Source organism: Hyalella azteca, unplaced genomic scaffold (assembly GCF_000764305.2).
Source record: "Hyalella azteca isolate HAZT.00-mixed unplaced genomic scaffold, Hazt_2.0.2 contig9873, whole genome shotgun sequence".
In the NCBI taxonomy this organism is placed as follows: domain Eukaryota; kingdom Metazoa; phylum Arthropoda; class Malacostraca; order Amphipoda; family Hyalellidae; genus Hyalella; species Hyalella azteca.
This window is the reverse complement of record NW_025939931.1, coordinates 370,050-395,005: the sequence shown is the minus strand read 5'-3', so window position 1 is coordinate 395,005 and position 24,956 is coordinate 370,050. Positions and strand designations below refer to the sequence as shown.

At 35.2% G+C, this 24,956-nt stretch overlaps 1 protein-coding gene across 1 annotated transcript; it reads left to right on the top strand.

The window, feature by feature from the left end:
- Positions 1 to 1,564: 1,564 nt before the first annotated feature.
- LOC108670238 lies at positions 1,565 to 7,858 on the top strand (the record flags this gene model as incomplete). The annotated part of the gene is given in 5 exon segments (XM_018157698.1): positions 1,565 to 1,668; positions 4,913 to 5,096; positions 5,419 to 5,736; positions 6,443 to 6,555; positions 6,909 to 7,858. Coding segments are annotated over 4 exon segments (1,164 nt in total). The 3' UTR covers positions 7,473 to 7,858.
- Positions 7,859 to 24,956: the final 17,098 nt, after the last annotated feature.

The window sequence follows — 24,956 nt, the reverse complement described above, 5'->3', positions numbered from 1 at the left end:
GAGGCCTTTAAACAAAATAAAAAAAAAATAAAAATAAAAATAAGAAATAAAAAAAATAAAAAAAAATCCTGCAAGCAAAAAAAAAATAAAAAAAAATCCTGCAAGCAAAACCAAGGCGTGCTTCGGATTAAATGAAGCTCATGAAGGAGTTACTAATATCCCGTACGACTGATCGTGCTTCCTACTTTATATAATGAATCAATTAATGAATAATGAATCATTATTATTCATATAATGAATAATAATGATTTCTACTTTATACAATTAACTTTTATTATAGCACTTCTGTACTGCGAGCACTTATAATTTTTGGTAGTTCTCTTGTGGTTCAACAGAGACATTTAGAGAACTTTATAACACGAATCATTGCTTCAATCAGTCAAAATGATCCGCAGTTATTGAATATAATTAATGGTTGATATTTTAGATCATCGGCTGCAGAGTTTTGAATTTAATTGAAGCTAAAAATTTCGCGAAAACAACGCACAATTCTGCCAGTTACAATTTCGTCATTGGAAAAAAATATTCGCAATAAATTCAATCAAGCGTTCAAAATCATCCTTTTTTTGGGCGAAAATTTTAGTAGCAACCAAAATATAATATATCATATTTGTTATTATATTCAAGTTGCAGTGATCAATTAATTTATTAATATTGAATGTAATTATAATTTGTAATTTTTAGGGCTAGGTCATCAAGGAATTGTCATATGAGGTGAATTTAGCAATCATCTCTTATCATGAACATTTTCAAGAATGTAGAATAGAACCAATAAAAACCTATTACTAACCCAAATTGTACACACGGAACACGGAACATATTAATCAGGTGAATGATAATGAAGGTTGATGTTTCTAGTATGTACATTGATCTGTAGATTGAAATTTCAAAATTTCTAGTTATTCAATCTTTTTGAAAAATTTATGATGAAGGAACTCAGTTTAATTTCAGCGTGAAGCTGAGTTTAAAAATGAACTATCTTAAATACTTTTGGGATAGTTTGTGTTCTTCAAACTTAACACCGGAAATATATGTTCGGGTGCGTCTACATGATAATGATCGAGTCGGTATTAACCTGGGCATGAATAACAATGTATTCTCGTTGGCAGAATAGAATGGCATAGTAAAACTGCGAAGAAATTATTGGTTAAAAAATGTGAATTTTAAATTGAAGGAATAAATTTCATTATAAATGACAAATATTTTTTTTACAATTTTCAAACGGGAATGAATTATGACTTATGTATACATTTTAAATATTGGTGTATTGGTCTGTTTTTCTCTACCTATTTTATTATTATTATTATTCAACGATGCATTTATCGTGGCGTCTGGTTCAAATGAATTTCGAGGGTACGTCACACATACGATTAATAACAAGCGAAAAACTTATAATTCGATCTATTAACGCTTCAAAATAATTAGTTCTCAAATTTCAGATATAATTTTCTCCGGACAATGCCGAGCAAAACCTTTATACGACCATATTGTAATTTATTGTTGATTTAATCTATAATGATATTATTGAAAGAACTGCACCACTTCTGCACCGCAGGGCCTCCAGAGGAAGTGACTCAGTGCAGCGTGCAGAACATCACCTCGCATTCCTGCAGCGTCGTCTGCACGCCAGGCTTCGATGGGGGTTTGCCGCAGCGCTTCTTGCTTCAGGTTCGTCCTCATTTTATTCGTGTTAGGTTAGGTTAGGTTAGGTTTGGTTAGGTTTGGTTAGGTTAGGTTAGGTTATATTGGGTTAGGTTAGGTTAGGTTAGATTAGGTTAGGTTAGGTTATATTGGGTTAGGTTATGTTATCAACTCAATTCTTTATAAAGACAGTGCAAGGTTTTAATTATTCGGTGACATGTTGAATGTGTTATTACAAGAGCTGATATCCATTCTCGGATATCATTTTCTCGGTTCCACATACTTACTTATTACTTGCACGTTTTTCACTAATAATATTTTTTTGCTTTTCTCAGCGATTAAAGTTTGTGAAACTCAACAACATCAATCTTCGAAAATATCTGTATGTATTCAGGTCGATTCCGAAAGAAATCGAAAGACCGCAAGCCAGACAAATCGTTGCCGCGGGATCATAAATTTCTGATTTATCGTCGTAGCATTCATGAATGTGTCTAGAAACATCCAAAGAAAATGTCTCTTTAGATTTAATGCTTGGCCATTTGTAGCCAACTTGGCTGGCCATGCTTGCTCGAGCATCAAAAAATCCTGTAATTTATCAACGTGAAATATTTCCTTCGCCCTCTAAATTGTTATTCGTTGTTGTACCTAATAAGTCATGAAGACCTGAAGGCGAAAGTCTTTAGGATATGATTAATTCAAATAAATAATTCAGTTATTGCATATGTAGGTTTATCAAAAGTATAGTAATATTTTCTAATCAATAGTGCAATATGGGAAAACATATTTTACAATTTAATTGGCTTAAAAATTGATACAACCAAAGCCATCGTTTTTGAAATTCGAGTTCTCTGCAAACTTTTTCCGTTCTCCGCTGGAGCCGTTAGCATAGATGGGCACTAAGCACGCATTTTTAGCGCATTTTCTCATTTATGGAAAAAAATGCACTATTGTGCTCGCCATGTCCGTCTGTCTGTCTGTCTGTCTGTCTGTCTGTCTGTCCGTCCGTCCGTCCGTGACCTCAAGTTTTCGTCGACGAGAAAATGCGCTTTCTGTCACTCACTGCAGTGAGTACTGAGTTATATTTTTTTGTTTAATGTGAGCTCTAGAAATTGCAAGTGATATCCCAAACTATTCAGAGAAATTACGAAATCAGAAGCAAGTAATTATTCCAGTCTGTAATTATTGCTAGTGATTAATTTATCCGAGTTTTGATATCCAGTTCTTAGTAAAACAAATTAAGATATAATTGAGGATAATACCTTCCCTCGCGGTGGCTGTCATTACGACTAAAACCATTTTATAGCACCTCATTTTCAAATTAAGCTGCCATCACGCCTCCATAATTATAGTCAAAGCTAAAATAATACGTCAGAGTGATGAGTTGCCCTCAGATTCCTTCCTCTGTGAAATTTTGGGTCTCAACCGTCCGAGATGAGAGTAATAGATATTATCTGTATACTCGTTGCTTACCGTATTTTTATAAACCTAATACGTTGACTCCGAAGTGGCCTAAAAAACGGCAAAGTTCGCGAACAAAAAAGGCCAAAAATGGCCTATAAGGCTATAACTCAATATGTATATATTGTACTAATGTTCTAATATATTTGTAGTTTTTGATGAAAAAATTCCGTTTTTCTAGAGTTTTCGAAATTTAATAAAGAAGTACCCCTATCATAAATTTTAGCCGGGCAACGCAATTAAAAATAAACTTAATCGCAGAATTTGTCCGGGAAAAAAAGACTGTTTGGCAACCCTGTTTCATATAATAATACTAAAAAGGAAATAATAGTGCAAGATGAAGCAATCGCAGTTAACGTGTTAAATATACTATACATGTTCATTTATAGCGTCCGCATATACTCTTGCATGGGACTCACAGGTTAAAGAAGAGTAACGTCGGAACAAAAATTTTGTGCAGTAGTTTATTAACTTTACGAATTAATGATAAGAACTTTACAAATTAATTAAACTCCAATTTAAAGAAGCATTGTGCCGATATACCGTTTTCACTCCTCAATTACTATAGATATTATTACTTTTCAATATTTCTCGAAAAATATTGAAATCTTGTATTAAAAGGAACCTTCACCTGTGTCCAATTAGTTTCCATTACTTGCTGAAATTATGAAACCCGTAATAGTTTATAACTAATCATTTCTCGCGCTCACATGTGTGAGCCATTTAAATAAAATGAGCGTTACATCTGTATAAAATTTATCAGCATTCCTTACTTTATTTATACAATTTCCAATTCTTTCGAATGATTTGAACATATTTCTCGCCCATATAAATAGGAATTGACGTTCAAGGAATAGTGTCACCGGTATATAAAATATACAAACATCAAAAAGTGATAAATGTTTCTCTCTCGCAAACGTAAATGGGACTCAAAGTTAAGAGAACAGTATCGCCGGTATAAAATGTGTAAATGATTTATTAAATAATAAAATTCCTTTCTCGATTGCACAACATGGGACCTAGAATTTAAAGAAAAGAGTCACCACTGAAAAATATGTAAATACTTCAATAATTAATAAATTATGGGTACCTGTTAGGATTACCTGTCGTCCTTCCAGCATGTTTAATCCGCGGTGCTTGAGCCGCGGTTATATGCGGTGTTCGTTCTGTGTCCGTATAATAACAGATTTGGAACTCGAAGTTTAAAGAGGAACATCACTTGCATAAAATGCCTACAAGTCTCAAGAAGTATTTTTGTCATAATTGTCTTGAAGACTTGTGGTGTCTGAAGCACCTCAAAGCCTGATTTCTGCCAAAGCTCAATGAGTAATAAATGTCCACCTTTAACCCCCAATAATATGGGACTCGGAGATTAAAGATGAGCATCACTTGTACAGAATATCTAAAAACTTCAATAAGTAATAAACATTTACCTTTTACCCCCACATGGGATTTGATCGAAGATTAAAGATGAGCATCACTTATAAAATATCTACAAGCCTCAATAAGTAATAAATATTTACCTTTTACCCCCCAAAATATGAAACTAGAAGATTAAAGACGAGCATCACTTGTATAAAATATCTACAAGCCTTAATAAGTAATAAACATTTACCTTTTATCCCCACAGATATGGGACTAGAAGATTAAAGACGAGCATCACTTGTATTAAATATCTACAAGCCCCAATAATTAACAAATATTTACCTTTTACCCCCAAAATATGGAACTAGAAGATTGAAGACGAACATCACTTGTATAAAATATCTACAAACCTCAATAAATAATAAATATTTCCCTTTTACCCCCACAGATATGGGACTCGAAGATGAGTGAACAGGTTGTGAACGTGTCTGAGACGTGGCCCGAATTTGCTATCCGCGGTCTGTCCGCGGGCCACAACTACACAGCGACGGTGACGGCGTACAACAGTCGCGGCAGCGCCCCCGCTGCGCACGTGCTCATCTTCACCGGAACTGAGGCGCAGATGCATAAAAGTTAGATGATTATTTTTCATTTAGTTGCATTTATATTATTATTGTATTGGAAAAATGATCACTCCCACCATTTAAGTTGATTAAATTTTTCTTAAGTATAATGAAACATGATATTCGTCAAATTCGATTAATTAGATCAATTCGCGGTCATAATTATCTCCAACGATTGCGTGGAAATTGTTAACTCTTGAATAATTTCAATTTATTTTGTGTTCGTTGCAAAGATGTTCATATAACCTTCAAGACTCACTTATTCTTTAGTATTTACCCTATATTAATTCAGGGTGTTCTTCCATAGCATTATTATCATGTATTTTCTTAGGCTTGCCCTCGCGTAAGCCTCCCTCCCCGATGACCCTGGTGATGGGCGTCATTTGCGGCGCCCTGCTCGTATTGGGCCTCATGCTCATAGCCATGTGGGCCTTAAGAGGCCGCAGACGACAAGGCCCGTGTCCTCAGCCTTCTCCAGGTGGTAGGCCTCAGGACACACGAAGTATCGTCGTTGGCTCAGGAGGCTTAGGCATGAGCGTCAAATGTAACCTGGATACCAAAGAAAAGTTCGAGGTCTCTGATATTCAGAAGCATGAGAAGGCAGGACGAGGCTTGCGAGCCAGACGCCAACCTGACCCTGACATCCTCAGTGAGTTATTTTGTAAATATAGGTCAAATAAATATATAATGTAAATAAATGTATATTATATTAATATATAATAAATATATATTGCTTATATATACATGAATATATATTAAAAGTCAATAAATATCGTTAATTTAGTGTTATTTTCTCCAATGCTTCATAGAAGTTATTGTGTATTTTTTCAATTAATTAATTACAAGTATATTCGATTAGACTATTATTTCAATTTTCAAAATCATGGATATTATATAAATGAATAATGACAATGTACACAACGTGCAAAGCACAACGTGCAAATAAATCAGTATCAGGAGTCTATTCTGTTAATTTATTAGCAATTCAGTCGCTGTTACATGGAATTTATTTTTCGCGGGTTACGTTCAAATCTCGATTTTATTGTTATAACGATTATAATCCACACTTAATTCGGTTTATATTAAATCACCAATAGAATCGCTAGATAACTTCGATAGAATGATATCTTCAAGGATCTCTTGTGCAAATTTCTTGAAATGTTAAATGTAAAGTAGACTCTTGAAGCTTGAATAAAAAAATCTGGCTGGATATTGCTTAGGTGTAGCCTTGTGGGGTAAGAAATTTTTTCACTAGAGTCCTCGATAAATAAGCGTTTGTCCACAAATGATATACTCAAGGTTCACCATCATTCGGTGTTGATACTTTTGTTCAGTTGAGTGTTTCGGTCGCACAGAATCTGGCACGTCGTTTGGAAGCGACGAGCAGCTCAGCTCGTCCGAGTCTTTGCCTCCACGTCTCTCGCCGCATCTGCGAGACGCGACAAGCACCCCAGTCACACTCTTGCAGGTACTCTCATTATTTAATTACTTAACTGTTATTCAGATTTATGGACTGTTTTGATGTATTAATTAGTACTTTTATAGGTATTGAGACGTGTATTATGTTCAATACTTAATTAAGGATTATCCGAATTGCATGTATTAGCTGTTCTCATTGGCTTATTGATTATTATTTATCGCCTGAATACTGATTATTATTTATTTTATTTAATGCCCAGCGTTATTCATTTTTGTTTTTTTCTATTACTTTGTAGTTCAAGTGAAGAAATGTTTCCTTGATTTATAATACTTTATTAGATTTTCCAACAATGTGAGCGAATGTCAATGGGAAAAAGTAACTTGTTGCTTCTGTGTCATCAGCTTTCTGGCAGTCGACCTCTCCTGGATGGCTATGGAGACTTGAGTCCACTTAGAGAGCGAGGGGACTCGCGGTCAAAGACTTCAGTTGGGGACATTATGAGTGGTGGGGACCTTTTGAGGAATCCGGTGTCGGGAGATCTCATGAGGAATCTCGAGTCTGCCGACCTTCTCCAGAGTCCTGGGTCTGGAGATCTCCTGATGAATCCTGAATCCCGAGACCTCTTAAGGATTTCCGGGTCCGGAGATCTACTGAGGAACCCTGGGCTTGGGGATCTCCTGAGAACAAGAGACCTCCTAAAAGTCGGCGAGATATCCATGCATCCTCGCGGCTCAGTCGTCTTTTCCAGAGGGGTCTTGTCTGGAAGTCCGATCCCACGAAGCTCAAACTTGAGTGGACTTAGAGACTCTCCGAGTCCCGTAAGAGGTGAGTCCAGTCCTCGATTAAGAGGGGACTTGGGCTTCGACTCTTTATCTGGTCGAGACGTGAGTAGTTGTTATGGAACGCTGAGTGCGTCGCCTGGCGTGACGCAGCATCTTCTGTCGGGCAGAGACAGTATCCTCTGAAGAAATTTCCGGTCTCATTTTAACTTGCTTGATGTTTTAAACGATTTTTTACTTAATCCCATGTAAGTCCATCTGTTGTGGACTTTAAACCATATATCCGTTGATGTGAATGTTCCGTAAATTATTCTTCGCTGATTCTCTAATTGAACCAACTGAAAATAAATGTGATGTAAAATGTAAGCAGCAAATATTTTGCTAGGGCTCACTGGAAAAACTGTGTCTATTGAGTGTGACTGTATTCGCTGCTGAATAATGGTGTAGCCGAGCTTTCTAAGTCTAGTTAGATAATTCTAAAATACTTTCTTGGTGTACTATAATGTTTTTCTGGTAGATAAAGATATAGATAAATCTATTTGGGAAAAACCTTTCAACCTTTCACCCATTATTTGTCGGACAGAAACATAATTCGAATGAACCAGATTGGCTCAATAGGGAAGATGAACGTTACGTTCAGCCTTCAACTTTAGGTTTAGCCATGTTTTCATAATCGTGGCTGTGGTATCAGTAAACAAAACTTCAGAGGCGCTTTTTTATTAGTGGACAAAATTTTATTCTAAAAAATCCGTATTTTATATTTTCAACATTTGTCAACTTACTCGTCATTTGTGTGCCCCGTTGATGTTATTTCGTTATTTATTTGGTTGATTGGCGCATTTTATCATAAAGTTTGTAATGCAACTCAGAATTCTTTTAATACCTCATAATCTTACTAAAAGAAAGGACATTTTCTAATCCACTATAAAATAAATATAGAGGCTAAAAATTTCCTAATCCACATTAAATTAGAAGAGTTTAGAGAGGAGTTCAAGAAAAACGCAATTCAGCGACATTATACGGAAGTGAATATTCTTGTTGAACAGATAATTATAGGATACTTATGTTGATCTCTGAATATTATAATTTATTTAAATACTCCGTCGTTGACGGTGTCTTCGTTTGTTTTATGTTTAAGAAGAATATAATTATACACATCAAAAGAAAAGAGAAGAAAAAAGATGCGAACAAGTAATTGGAACTGGATAAAATGTTCACCGATCTATTTACGCCATGAATATATGGAGATATGAATCTGAAATTCCTGCGCTGTAGAACTGTTCTAAGAGAATCGTCAATCCATGCGAATCCTAAGCTATTGCTAAAAATATTTGTTGTCATAAATGCTTCTATTCACGTCAATTTTTAACGAGCGCGTTATCCGACCTTATCCACCCCGTAATCCGTCACGTGTATCGCTTTATTTGATCGTATGTAAAAGTGGCGTGCAAGCAAGCGATGTCGTTCAATATTTCAATATAAATTTTCAATGCACCTGGTTGGGAATAAACTGATGAGCTCTATACTTTTTTACTAAAACGAGTTTTTCAATTTAATTTAAAATTTACCGTACATTTTTCGCTCTAGAAGCTCCGTTGAATAGTTCACCATCAACATCAACGACGAAACAAATCTTCTGGTACATTTTAGGATTCTCCACTCAGAAAGCAACTAAGATTTACACTTTGATTTGTTTGTTCATGGGCGACCGAATATCTTGTGAAATTGAAATTTTTGTTAATTTGAAATATCTCGGATTTTATCATCAATGTTATAGGAATTTTGATAAAGATTGAGTGAAATCCGGAGAATGCATTTTATTAGCAATTTATTCTCTGGCATTCCATCGAAATTGCATCGGAAAACGAACAATTGTCCGTATCAATGTTCTTCAAGTTTTTTTTTACTATATTACTGCATTTATCAAGCTGAAAATTACGTAATTTGATATTTTTTGATTGCAAAAGCATTACATTCATAAAAAGTTTTTTCATTGAAAGTGTTAAGTTTAAATTACATTTATGATAATTATCGACCAAGTGGTGATATTTTATTTAGCTAGCTTCCCTCTTGATAATTTCATCTTGAAATTAAATTTTATGCATTATTATTTTTTCATTTTCCATTTTCAAATCATTATGCAAGAACATTAGTAGCGCTAATTATTTTATTCCATGCGGGTATTTTGTTACATTTATTTTCAAACGTGTCCCACTGTAAATCCCAGATATTCTGTTGTTTAAATCATTATTCAGATAATGTAATTAATATTTGCCCCATTCCTCTTATGTAAAGGAAACCTGCGCCATTAGCGTTAAGGAATCATGAATAAAACGTCTCAATTTTAAAATGTATTTTCTTTTTTCCAAACCAGTACACTTGATCCGCAATGAATGATCTGCTGAATAAGAATTAACTTGCTGAAATGATTGGATAATTTCCATTGGATAACACCGCGTCCACCCATTGCTCATTTGTATTAACAAAGGAAAAATTCGATTAGAAGAATGCACTGGGGAAACTCTTTAATATTCTTCGAGAAGAGTAATCCTGTCTGAACTCGATACAGAGAATACGTCCTATGTTTACACTAGAAACGACTATGTTTAGTATAAGAATTGTAGAGTTTGGATACGTACAAAAATTTTATTCAGAAGTATTCACGCAATTGATTTCTTTATTCCATTAAGGCCTCTGTAGAGTCCTCTCTACATTTTCTCTGAATGATGGCACACGTCACAAATTCACCACCTAATGCTTAAGTCCCAATCACATAATTGTTGTAAACACTTTCCAGTAAAATTATTGTATTCACCGACACGAGTGAAACACAATTCCTATACTCTAATTTAGAATTGAAACGAATGTTGTCACCTGCTTTTGCCATATTTTTTAGCCATATTTTTTAATGTTCACTTCAATAGAATCCACTGCTCAGTGTTGCCAAGTCTATTCCCTTGTCGGCGAGCTTCTTTTCCCGCACAAGGAGCGTGATTGAACGTCTCTGCGAGTGCTATTGCGAGTGTCGGACCCAAACCTCGATGTGTCTCCATCGACGTCGACTTGAAGGCGTTTGTTCATTGGATCTGTCCAGGCATTTAGTTCCAAAGGCACTGTTTCGGACGCCTGATAAAAGGAATGTTTTCATCTTCCTAGCTACTCAATAATACGAGATTAAAGGAGTTCATTATATTACTAAGCAAATAATAAGTTGAAAATAATAAGGCAATTGAAAAAAAATTGTTGCCAAAAAATGTTGATGTAAAAAACTTAATTTGGAGCATGCGTCTAAACGTCAGTTCCTCTGTTGTGTGCTGGATATGGAGTATTATTAACATTTACAAGCAGCAAGTGAAGTACAACTTATGAACAATGCTCTTCACTTCTGGATATTGTGATACAGTTTGAAAAAAGATGACGGTATTAAAGTTATTGACCCTTTAACAGAATATGTGCAATGTGCCTCCAACGATTGTATTCACGATAATTTGACTCATTACTACGGTAGCCAAAATTACTGGTATAGCGTATAAATTAGCATTATTTTTTCGTGCACAACAAATATTGTGTTTTTTCTATTCTTTATATTTTGTTTACAGTCTAAACCAAAGCCCGCTATAGGCGAGTAGTTCTGGCGAGCAGCGAAGTGGCAGGACATGACACAGAATAAAAATTATGAAAGATAATGAAATGTTCACAGAAAATTTTGAAAGAATCCTTTAAATAGATAATTTAACTGCATTTAGATATTACCGGTGGATTCGTAAAAAAAGAATATCTCACACTCCTCTCGTGGCCGGCCAATTTGAGTTTTAAATATATAAAAAGTGTAAAAAAGAAAAAAATTATATTTCTTCCCATTTTCCAGCTGGGAAGTAAATAATTGTGTATATAATTCATAGATTTCGAACGAAATTATAATCAATCCCCCAAATTCAATTGAAAGTGACTTGACCACTTCATTTACATATGCTACTCGCTCAGGTCTGCCTGAGTGCTACACACTAAAGTTGACTGCACCTGTGATCTCGATTGAAATATCCAACTTGTAAAGATTTTAAATAACTCTAGCGCGATTAGAAGTTTTTCCTCGTACAATCTGGCCATCAGAAACACATTTAAGGTGTATTTGGGGGCACTTCCGAGCTCGCAAAAACCATTGAATGTTGAGCTGCAACAGCTGCGTCGAAGTGAAGCTCGTCTAAACGCACGTGGCAATTTTGGTGGTGAATTCTCCGCGGACTTTTACCTCAAGACAATAATTTTTTCATGATAAATGAGGCTGGTAACAACAAGACTAAATGGTTTATGATTTTACGCAGTAACTAAAAGTAAGACCAAGGTTGTTGAGTTCGATTATTACATGTAAAAGGGAAACATACTTGTTAAAGTGTAATAAGATAATAGAGTGCAGAAGATTTCCAGTTATTAAAAAATAGGGAAGTATAGTTGAAATTGGGGTCTTCCAAGCCATTCGCACCTTTTGTGTCGGTTTCGATACAATGTTTTGTGTAAAGAAGCAAGTTTAGTCAGGATCAAACAGCAAATGACCCTGTATTGTTGCCGGATGCGATGGTGTTGTCGTGGAAAAAGGAACTCCTGTCTTCTTTGTGCTTCGAATCACGAGCCTCGACAATTGAGATCAATCGCCGTTGCGCTCAAGTGGCTGATTCTGAAATCACTGAACCCAAAGACGTACCAAAGCTCTGAGAGCGACAAAGGAAAAATAAACTGAAATAGACATTACGGGTGCAAAGAGAATATCATCCAGCGATATTCGTGCGAAAATTCAATGGACAACGGCCATCGCCCAGTTTCTGAACAACGCAATGTTAGATTGTAACGGCCGACTCAGAATGTGCAGAGACAGAATCTGATGTTCATATGTTTGCCGATGGAATGTTTCGCAGTTATGCCTTATTGATTTCCGGAATGTGACTGCCTCGATGTTTTTTCCACGCAGTTTTCATTATCGCTCTATTTTATCGAGAGGAAAAATCCTATAATAAAATGGTATTACCGTAATAGCATAAAAAAGTGAATATAAATGGCCTTAAAAGTATATTTTACAATTTATAATTTAATTATATAATGCATGTTTTGCGCGATTACAATTCAAGTTATTTGTTTTCGAAGATCGAATCACAAAGTACAGCTTATGATTGCCGATCTTTATATCCCTTGCATGGGACGGACCGAGTCCGTGGTCGTGTGTGTCGGGAAGTCATTATTCTCTCTAGGATCGTTGGCTTCGGCCCAGTCTCCCGAGCCCGATCGTTGGACACTTTGAAAAATGGAAGCCTAAGCTGCAGCGCTGCGCTGGTGCTCGTCTAAATTGCCCGGAGCAAAAGGCGTGTCTGTTGTTGAGGGCTTCCGGACAACTGGGGCTACACATTAATTTTATTAATCGATAGTCAATAGTTTTTGTTGATTTTGGGGTTAAGCAAACGAAATCATTTTTTGTTGAGCCATTTTGTAATTAACTTTATGCATTTATGTTAATTAACAGTTCTATAAGGGTTTGGTACATTTTGTAATTAACTTTATGCATTTATGTTAATTAACAGATCTATAAGGGTTTGGTATGATTGCTTGAAATATTCCATTGCAAGCGAATGCTTGAACTTATGAAGAATTAGAAGTTATCGGAAGCAGCTTATAGGACCTAATGTGAAATTGATTGCACAAATTGTCTTTATGTGAGTGATCATGAAGACTCTGATATAATTTTTAAAAACTGCCTCAAATTATTTCTTCAGCGTCTGGCATTTGAATATTTAGTTTTTAACATTTACTTTCTACAAGGCTATTCACTGACATAAACTTAAGCATTTTCTCATTATGTGTATCTCGTTCATTTGATGATTAACGGAGTGAAAATGACAATAATTTGAATTCGCACCATGCAGCCGGCTGAACTTTAATTTATCGGTGCACTACGATTTATTCTGTCTATGATGTTCGAATTTAAAAATAGTATCACATCGAATTGATCTAATGATTAATGCATAAACTCAATGAACGAGTCAATGTACTATATGAACCTGTCAAAAAAATCAACCTGTATTCGCTGTTAAATATTGTGAGTTTCAGGATCGATTGTTGTTGCACTCACTCGGAAACGCATCACTTATTCATCTGGCGAAAACGCGTTCTCTGTTTACATCGTGAATAGGGAACTCAGCGGCGCTCTCCCCTCCATGGAATATCAAGCAACTTTGGTCCATCTATCGAACTAGAATTTCTCGCATCCAATCGCACAAAAGACTTGCAGCTTCGACATTGCGCGGTCGAGGCTGGAAAGCTGGAAATAGAGTTCTGCAATATGACGAACTAAAACAGCTAATAGTTTTTGTTGATTTTGGGGTTAAGCAAACAAAATCAATTAATTTTATTAATCGATAGTCAATAGTTTTTGTTGATTTTGGGGTTTATATATGTTAATTAACAGTTGTTTAAGGGTTTGGTATGATTGCTTGAAATATTCCATCGCAAGCGAATGCTTGAACTTATGAAGAATTAGAAGTTATCGGAAGCAGCTTATAGGACCTAATGTGAAATTGATTGCACAAATTGTCTTTATGTGAGTGATCATGAAGACTCTGATATAATTTTTAAAAACTGCCTCAAATTATTTCTTCAGCGTCTGGCATTTGAATATTTAGTTTTTAACATTTACTTTCTACAAGGCTATTCACTGACATAAACTTAAGCATTTTCTCATTATGTGTATCTCGTTCATTTGATGATTAACGGAGTGAAAATGACAATAATTTGAATTCGCACCATGCAGCCGGCTGAACTTTAATTTATCGGTGCACTACGATTTATTCTGTCTATGATGTTCGCATTTCAAAAAAGTATCACATCGAATTGATCTAATGATTAATGCATAAACTCAATGAACGAGTCAATGTACTATATGAACCTGTCAAAAAAATCAACCTGTATTCGCTGTTAAATATTGTGAGTTTCAGAATCGATTGTTGTTGCACTCACTCGGAAACGCATCACTTATTCATCTGGCGAAAACGCGTTCTCTGTTTACATCGTGAATAGGGAACTCAGCGGCGCTCTCCCCTCCATGGAATATCAAGCAACTTTGGTCCATCTATCGAACTAGAATTTCTCGCATCCAATCGCACAAAAGACTTGCAGCTTCGACATTGCGCGGTCGAGGCTGGAAAGCTGGAAATAGAGTTCTGCAATATGACGAACTAAAACAGCAGTTGATCAAAGGTTTGTGTGTTGATCGTGAAACGTAATTTTTGTGTTTCCATTCGAGAAAAAGGTCTTCCATATTAAAACGAATATAAACGAAAGTGAAGTCCCATTAAAAAAGAGTAACTAATCCAACATATAGAATTGCTTGAGCATTAATAGGATAAATCATTTCAGATTCCGCAGATTTAATTTAAGGAAACAATTATGATAATAAAAATGGTGTTAAAATTTAAAGAAGATGCTTAGAAAATTTCGGAAACTGACTTTCTTCCTCAAGGTTAGTGCAACAAAAGTGATAAAGTAAAGACCAAGAAATAATGTTTAATATCTTTGAAATTTAGCAATTTCCGCTATACAAATTCAGCAATTTTGTTCAGGTAGTAGATTAATTAAAACTTCAACTACAGTAGAACTTATCACAAGAGAAAGAGATAGATCACAGAATTATGTCCAATTTTCTGAACTTGCTACTTTGATTATAAATTTTAGGACATTAATAGAACTTCGATGGCTAAACGTACTAATCTCGAAATCTCTGTATCCAATGCGACTTCAAATGCCAACCTAAATGATGCGTAGGTGACATTTTTCGCGTGCCACCATCAGGTTCCAACAATGTCAGGACAGCATGGGTGGGAGTATTTGTCTGATAATCTGCTGTTGTTAAGAAAACTGGGGCTTAAACCACTTTATGCTTAACTAAAAGCGATATAACATAAGTGCCGATACACATTGAAACCTCAATACAACGGAAAAAAACTAAAGTTTTCTTGATACGTTGGATGGTCCTGGTAACATCCCTGCTAGTAAATAAGTTATCTCGATTGTCAGGGAACGTCGGTTCGAAATTATATTTACGGGGTATGCAAATCAAATTCAAGTAGGCAGGTTGCATTTATAAACTTCGGTAAACGTTACAGGCTTAAAGTAGACAGGATACGAGTGAATATAATGGATAATGGTACAAAGTGAATATAAATAGGTAAGTGAACTCGTGGGACAAGGTTCAGTCGTAAAGATCTGACCGCTCAAGATACAAGCCTAAATTATTATCGAGGCGATTATATTGATTTATCTTCACTTAGTTCTATTTTCCAAGCATAAATGCAAACATCCATAGTTTTATCCTACGCTACACAAAGACAAAAATATTGCCCTACGCTAATAAGCTCACCTGCTCAGTGTGGGGTCGACAATTTTATTCAGGGGACCCAGCACTGAGCAATATGACGGAATTGAAGAAAAAGTCTATTACAAAAATGTGGATGGACCCCTTACATCGATTTCATTGAGGGAATAAACAACGCTGGCTCTCGAGGGGGGATATTCATCTCTATAGTTCCTGAGAGAACAGTCTTCTGTAGCTCAAGAGAAATTGTCATCTGTAGCTCTCGAGGAATAAATAGTCTTCTCTAGCTCTCAGGGAATAGACTTCTCTAGCTCTCAGAGAATAGACTTCTCTAGCTCTCAGGGAATAGACTTCTCTAGCTCTCGGGAAATAGACTTCTCTAGCTCTCGAGGAATAGAGTTCTCTAGCTCTCAGGGAATAGTCTTCTCCAGCTTTCAGGGTATAGACATCTCTAGCTCTCAGGGAATAGACTTTTATCTAGCTATCAGGGAATAGACTTCTCTAGCTCTCAGGGAATAGACTTCTCTATCTCTCAGGGAATAGACTTCTCTAGCTCTCAGGGAATAGTCTTCTCTAGCTCTCAGGGAATAGACTTCTCTATCTCTCAGGGAATAGACTTCTCTAGCTCTCAGGGAATAGTCTTCTCTAACTTTCGAATGATTATTCATCTCCAGCTCTCGCGGAATCAAAGTCTCTAGGTCTATAAGGATTAGAGTAATTTTTTCTCTCTAGGGAATAGTCTTCTCAAGTTCTAAAGAGTAAAGACGTCTCTCAAACGCGACACTCCCTGAGACTCGCAGCTTAATTCATCAAGTGTCTGAAGTATCAAAGCCGTCTCCTCCAAGTTCTGCTTCAAGAAGCTTCATAATGCTTTTAATATGACCAGCTGAAGCTTATCTAATGCATTACAAGGTAATTTTTGCTCTGCGCGACCTCATTACCTTTTAAAAGAAGCTCGTTAAAGGGAACACGCATGCGCCCATGGTGTTGAGGCCGTCTCTTGAGGCCCGTAATATTGACGGCTTCTAGAAAGTCAAGCAAATCTAATGCAAGATTTCTGCTTCTCCTTAAGAATTTGATGATAAATTTGCTTTATTAATGGACAGTTGATGGAAGTTTTGCCGAGAGTTCAGATATCGCCACTCAGATACCCCGAGGAATACGACAAAGAAGTAATCCTTGACCTGGAAATGATATATTTTGTAGCCAACTTTTATTTTTGATATGAATATTTTGTCTTGGCGTCAAATAAATTGAGATCGCTGGGTAAAAACTGACCGCATTCTGGAGAACTTTTATGTGGTTGATAAATGTTGTCGCCCAGAACATTGGCGTCTGAAATGCAAATAATACTACATGAAATGAAGCAAAAATTATTATCGTAGTATTTCTCGGGTTTTTATTTATGTTGATATTTGGTTATTGATATAGACTTGGGTTCGGGTTGAGGTTCAGTTGAATTGTAGTTCAGAGTCGGCGGTCGGATAGAGTTCAGGGTTATGCAGTCTTGGTTGTCAGTCCGGTGTGATCGACTGAGTCTAAAAAATAAAATTATCAATTGGGCCAACACGTAAAAACTTGGACTATTTTAACGAACTAAATCTTAGTTAATAAGAAATTAGGGACACAATAATTATTGTTCTTTTTCGTTCAAGTTGTTTAAAACTTTTTAAATTATGAAATATTATGAATTTCCTCAAACGGTATATACTTTATTTTAATTTGAAGAAAAAAAAATGAAATTTCATCCAATCCAGTTGGAAGTGTCCACTACAAATTAAAATTTCCTCTCAGGTGATTTTCACATTGTTCGAATATTTTTCCTCGCCTAGCAAATGAGCATATGAGCGTATTGATAATTAATTAATTTTTGTAATCCAGATTTTTCGTTTTGCAAGTTTAATTTTTAGAAAACTTACCTTACTGAAGGGGTTATTAAAATGTTTTCAATCGAATGTTATCATTCTACAGCCGCACGGGAAAAATTTGTTGTTATTCGAAAAGAAGTTAAGTTAATAAAGTTAATTAGTTCAGTCATTAACCCATGTTGCTTTTAGGTTAGTGATTGAAGTTAAGTGAAATGAAGAGCACCTCAGATTCAACTCCAGGTGCAAATTTATATGCCTAAGCCTTCGAGTTTGTTTAAATGTTCAATAATAGTCTCGAGGGAAAAATTATAAAATTTTATCAAGCAATAAATCATTTTTTTAATTGATTCTGTTATCAACTATTAAAATGATCTCATTCTAAAAAAGTAAAAATTGTGACTTTAACATACCCAAAACATTTTTTTACATTTATACATTTTACTTTTACATACCCAAAATATAAAGCATTTTTATCACATTATTTACATGCGGAAACCTTGGCAATGGTTTTGCAAATTTACAGTGCAATTGTTTAAAGAAGATCGTGTTTACAGGAACTGCTCTGCACTCATATACGCAAAACAGAGGCTAACTCAATTTCTTCTCTGAGACTTTAACCTAATTGCTCCAAATTTGCATGATGGAAGCACTCGACATAGAAAAGGTATCATGACTACAAATTGAGTTTGAAATTAAACCTCTTTATCTCAGTCCCTCATTCGCAGGAAATAAAAATCGAGCGTTTAGAACGTCAGCTGGATTAGAACGAAGATAGGGTTTCTAGTTTTATGCAGGTAATTTATAAGTTATTATAATTTATATTAATTGTAGTTACTATTTTATTATAATTTATATCGTAAGTTATTTATATAGATAGATCGTTATAGGATTGGATAAATGATCAAATTTTTGACCGTGAATTTCTAAGCACTCTTCAAAATTTTTTCCATTTTAATTTTTCGTCCTTCCTTGTTTCCTCATCTCATGTGTCTCTGTGCTAAAAAATTAATTTGTTTGGAAATTTGCCTCGTAATTCGGTGCTTAGTTTACTTGAATATTGGGAGTACATTTTTCTAAGCTCCCTCGAACGAAACTAGTATTTTATTGCTCCAGTTTCAAATCGAAGGTTTGCCAGTATTGCTAGAATTATCTCAGCGGTGTTGTAGCATTACTATTTTGGAATGTTTAGTGGGAAGTCAATTGGTGATAGCTCTGAAGCTCATTTCTGAACGTAATCTCAGCTAGGTTCTGGTACAATTCTTATCATTATTTTATTAATAATATTTCAGGCTATGCTTGATCACGTTTTTTGTCAAATGTTAAACTACTTCCCCGGAAATTTTTAAGAAATACACGGAAAAAGATCATATCTTTACACTTAAGTTCTTCATAGTTTTTATTTTCACCTCTGCTCGTTGCTTTGATCCTCCTGATTTTTTTGACGCTAGAATATTGATAATCGATAATGAAAGTTATCGTAATGATAGTACAAACTTCGATCTTTTGTACGAAACCGTGTGCTAAAAAAATTGGTTGATAAACGAAATTTTAAAAATATTTTGTTTTCGAACAATAAATATTTAAAAAACCTAGTAAAATTTGTCTCGTTCAAATGAGCCCATTATTTCGGCAAGTAAATATTTTCGCTACAATTTTTTAATATACAAGATTCCTTTTCGTTTACAGAGAGACATTTTTTGGCATTATGGTCTCCATGAAGAGTATTTATTTGCAAAATCGTATGAAGTGTTGAAAATTGAATACTGTTTTGGACAATTCCGTGTACGGCAAGATTGTCATATTTTTCATTTTAAATGATACAGAAGTGGGCATATCAACGAAAAATTTCGGTACCATTTAATGCAAGAAAAACAAATATAATACGAAAATAATTGAAACTTCTCAACTTATTGTTTCTTTCTCTCGGAGAAGGAGAAATCAGTTTTTCTCCTGTGGAATTGTATATATATATTCAAGTTTTCAATTTGTTAAATAACTGAATTTTAACTGAAATTGTAAGCAAAATTGATAAAAAGTTAATCATTGTTTGATACTTATATTGACCGGCTAATAGGAGAAAATGCTTGGAGATATTTGCGGAGTTTAAGAAAAACATCTCTTATTATAGCTTTAATCAACTTCTAAAGCAATCGATCTGTTCAATTTACATTATAAAATTTTAATTTTGACAACACTTAGCTCGTCGACTCATGTTTTGAGTCTGCAGAGTCAAAGGGTTAGATATATCAACTGAGAGCTGGTTAAACTTAATTATAAAATATAGCAAATAAATATAATTTGAATGGTTAAAATAGTTAAACAATTCCTATCCACATTGTAATATATGAACATTGAAGTGCACTTAGAGGAATATCAATAACAACGAAATATATACCAACTGAGAGCTGATTAAACTTAATTTCAATTTGGTTTTTTATTTTTAGCCGCTTGCCTCTATTTATATATGTCAAAAGAAAAAATCACTATGGAAATAATAACTTAAATGGCTTCACTGAAATAACTCATTAATGACGAGAGCAACAGAATAAACGGTCAAAAATCGAGCATTAATGTTGCTGATTATTTTTATGAGCAATAAAATTTAATAGGCTACATAAAATACGCGTTCTCTACACTAATTACGGCGGTAACGTTAAACCATTAATAAATTTATTTAATTGTATTATGAACTGTTTGAAGGTAATAAGAATATCACCAAATTGTCGAGTATTGCGTTATTATCTAAAAAATTGCTACGCCATGAAATGAATATCAAAACTTTGATTCCTTCCTTTTTCTTCACTACAGTGTATATCCTGTAGCATTTTATTTATTTATTGTGTTTAAGTACATTGACCACAAGAGAGTCTCTTTCAGTTGAGCAATGAGCGATAAAACAATCGGAAGCTTCGGAAGGGCGCCCGTATTGTGCGGTCTTTCGATTAACGATTATGAAGAACTCAGCCCAGCCATTGTGAGGGAGACAGGCTGGCTAATGCGCGTCTCAGGGCTTATTAGAAGAGAGGCTCGAGCGCGACCGATGGACAACCTCCTCCGACAATCCTTCAGGATATCCCCGCTGATGTGTTTATTTTTCGAAAAGAATTACGAATGAACAGCGTAGTACGCCAACTTCTCATGAAGGCTTTACGAAAATATTGACCTTTCGAAACAAATTACCGATGCAATATTTAATATGTTCATAGTTAAATCATATCATATTAGTTAATACTATCATAGTTAACTTGTATATTACCAAATTATCATAGGTAAATCAATTCATTAGAGAGGATGCCTACAACTGGTCGGGTTTCTTCACATACGGTTGGAGAAATTGGAGGTGGCTTTTTAAAAAATGTGTTTCAAATGAATAAAAAACGAATGTGTCTAGAGGTCACGTAAGATCACTATTTTACTTCAATAAGTAGTATTTTAGTATCGTTCATTCGTCTGCGCAACGAATTATTACTTTTTCTATGTGAGCCTTGCAATTTTGTTAAAGTCATGTGTAACATGTGAAAATAAATCACCTCAAGGAACTCTATGATATTTTTTAAACAATATTCTCTATGTCCAAAATTTCGCTAAAACATTCTGTAAAACTTCGCACAAGGCCGATAGAATGAGCGAATTATTCATCGCATTGAAGTCCTGAAGCGTCGTTCAAGAATATTTACATTCCAGTAGCATCACCGATTCAGTTCAGTTCCAAGCGCTCTAAAGTGGAGTTCGCAATTACCATAAGTTACTTCGCAAGTCCATATCTTCCGGATGAGCCAATGACCAAAGGCGTATTGCATAAGCAGCATATCAGGAGCAGCAAAATTGCATATGTGCATCCAATTTCATTTTTTTGCCGTGCAAAGTATAAGACTCACGCCATTTGTCGAGTAAACTCAAGAGTAGATGAAATCTCCTATTAAGTTGTATTTTAAAAATAGAGCTTCCAAATGGCGTCTATAAGCCATCGTAATCACCGGAATAGCTGATCATATATATAGCAATCTAACTCGTTTCATTTCACACACAATTTCTTCGAAAAGAGTACGTTGTACGTCATCGCTTTACTTAGGGAAGTCCATAAACATAGACTTTTGCGGACAAAGTGATATGATTTATTCGCATGACAAATTGATATGATTTGTTTGCAAGGAGACAAGACCTCAAGTTTCCATGAAGAATTTGCCACCACTCAATTTTGAAATTTACGCATTTTTTTCTATCTTGAAAGAACGACAGCGACTCACATGGAAAAAATGATTATCTTTGATAATGTTTCTTGAAATCATCCCGGATAATACTCGACCATGTCGGTATAGTTCTAAAATATATATATTCTTGCTTTGTGTAGTTACCTCTACACGAACGAGCATCGAATTAAAAGGAAACGCAATTTAATCCGCGGTAAAGAACCTACTTTGAAAATTCATTTCTAAACGGCCTGAAAATATGAAAAACTAGAATTTAGCTGCGCGAATTTTAATTTCTGTATTTTTAGCACGTCATATTCAAGATCTGCCTCAATTTAAAGTTATCTATTGCCAAATCACGAATTAATGGAATCCAGTCACATTTATTGGCGGCATCTAAACTAAATTGGCTCTGAAATACATTAGACTATAATGCACAGTCATTTCTTTTCATTGGAATAATTTTCTGTGACATGCAAAACAGCAAAAATTATTTCTTCAATAAATTATTATTTTCCATGATAACACATTTTGCAGACATCAGGTGACGAAACACTTGCTTGTAATTTCTTCCAGAAATGAATATTTTCATGAAAACACATTTTGCAGAGAGCAAGTGACAAAACACTTGCTTGTACTACTCGCAGGAATGTTCCCTCAGCTCTGCTTGAGTTCACACGGAGAAATCGTTGAAGAAGGAAATGGTGAATGTGGCCCTGAGCCCGCGAGTTATCGCCAGGGCGTCGATTTTGTCGTGTTTGCAAAGGCTGAGCAAACAGGCTCTGATCATCAAGACTTGAACGCTGTCTTATATATGCCGAGTTCCCCCAAGCCTCGAATTCTGCAAGGCGGCTTGTCTTCGTCTCTGTAAGTTCACGAATTTCAATATCAGTAGAAATTCGTATTCATTTTTTTTTTCTAAACCTGACCAGGGGCTTCACTGCAAATTTCTTCCCATCCATTACCTTCATGATAACATTAGACAAAATTTCTTGCTAGGGCGCAGTTATTTCATTTTAATTTCCGTGATGTGAACACGGTTTGAGACCCAAGATTCCTCAGCGAAAACGACAAGCAAATCTCGGAAGCGCGGACCATCACCTCCTTCCGGACGAACGCTCACATTTTACGCACGGCGCTCGCAAGCGGCGACGGCGTGAAGCAATTCCATCGTTCGTGTGCAGAGGTTCTTGGAAAAAAAAATATTCGGAAATATTTTTTTCATTAATTTGAATTGAATGATTAATTTTCATGAAATCGTTAATTATAATTTAGTTCATTAATTTTAATTTAATTCATTAATTATAATTTATCATTAATATGGATAGAAAACTTTGAACGATGATAGTATTAGTTTCAAAAAATAAAAATTTAAATTGACGAATTCTCTGGCCATTAACCACACGTGTTGAAACAAGCTTATTCTGCCTCCTGATACTAAAAATAAAAATATACACAATTAATAAGTCAGGCTTCAAATAATAATAATTATGCATAATAGTAAGCTACAATATATCTGAAAATAGAACTCGAATATAGTTGGTTGAAGCAAACGAAATCAAACCAAAGAGGATACTTGCAATGAACATCTGAAAAAATTTATTGTCATCTCTCTATGAAGCTATCCGTAGGGCCGGGCATTGGACAGCCATTCCAACAACAACAAAAAGTTACCTTGAAATATTTTGATGAAACCATATCCCGATCCGTTTATTCTTCAATTCCCGAATTATCTCCCTCACATGATTGAGAGTACTGAAAATATTCATAGCTTAGCTCAGCTTAGCATAAAAAATAAATTGAAAAATATGTTTTTGAAATGCAGAAATGCATTTTAAACGCACGTCTTAATTGCAGTGCTGTATGATATTCATCGAAGTGTGAAACTCTTCATTTGATTAGGCAGTATAAAAGCGGCATACATTATCCGACCACTCCACGTGTAGTGAGTGACAAACTCGAAAGCTTGCATTCTCATGATATTATTCGAAATTCTACCTGCATTTTACTAAATTTAGAAAAAAATAATTTTTTCGGTATTATATAGCATATTTTCACATCACTGAAAAATCCATATTATTTTCTCTGTACATGATATAATTCAGCGGATTCTTAGTAAATTCAATTTATATCTAATATACGTAAAAGATGCTGGGCTCTATGTTAATCTACGTATTCCGCAGTACTCATAATCACGTGAATGGGCTTTTTCAAGGCACCAAATTGAGTGTGGCAGATTGCGCGCGAGCGACCGTTATGGCGGCCATGGTGACTGTTATGGCACCTAAACACTGCTATGTTGCTCTAATATATGAGTATTTGTGCTTCACTTCATAAACTCGATGAGTATTGCTGTCGTGTACTGGTGATGAAGCATCAAGCCGTGATCCAATTAGCCTTGAATATGATACACGTCAAGGTTAATGCATTTTTTTCAAATATCATGCAAGGATTTTTCTAATGGCAACACAGCAATCGTTCTACAAGGTGGACAGGGAAATTGCGTCAATAAGTCATAGGAATTCGTACCACAGGTATAGAGGCAAAATGGTGATGCTTCGTTCTTTTTGAACTCCGATATGTTTTAAAATTCTGAAAAGCACAACAGATATGAAAAGGCAGACTCCTTCAAGTCTCTAATTTCCATCACAGCTCGAAGCAGCTTTTATTAAATTTTCACATTGAGCTTCGTCCGGTGAAGCACGTAGCAGGGCTTTTAAAAGTTGAAGAGGACTTCATGTAGCCACCAAACGATTTTAACCGCACATGATCTGCTAAGTGAATGGAGAGTGGCTTCAAAAACTTGCTGATTTTTTTTTTACTTTAACTGCAGTGAGAATTCATATAAAAGACTTACAGCTCATCAGACAACTGAGCCATAAAATGAAGTCTGGATGAAATTACTCGTGTCTTGGGTACTTTTTTTGGTGAAAAGTAGATGAGTTTTCAACCTACTCTTTTGTTCACACTATTTTTTTATCAGCTAGAGTATAACAAAATTTTGATATATTAAAATCTAAAACAATCTTCGCTGCATGAGAGAACGTAACTCTACCTTATATTTCAAGAGACTGTCTTTGAAAAGATCAAGCAAATATGAAATCAGGTTAGGTTCCGTAGCTGCTATCTAAGTCATTAAAAGTGGTATCTCTGGGACTCGGAGGTCGATGCTACGCACAAAGAAGGCGGTGGAGGGCCGAAAGTTTCCATTGTCGCCTGCATGCAACCATGTGGAAGACCATCGCTGCAATATCTGCAG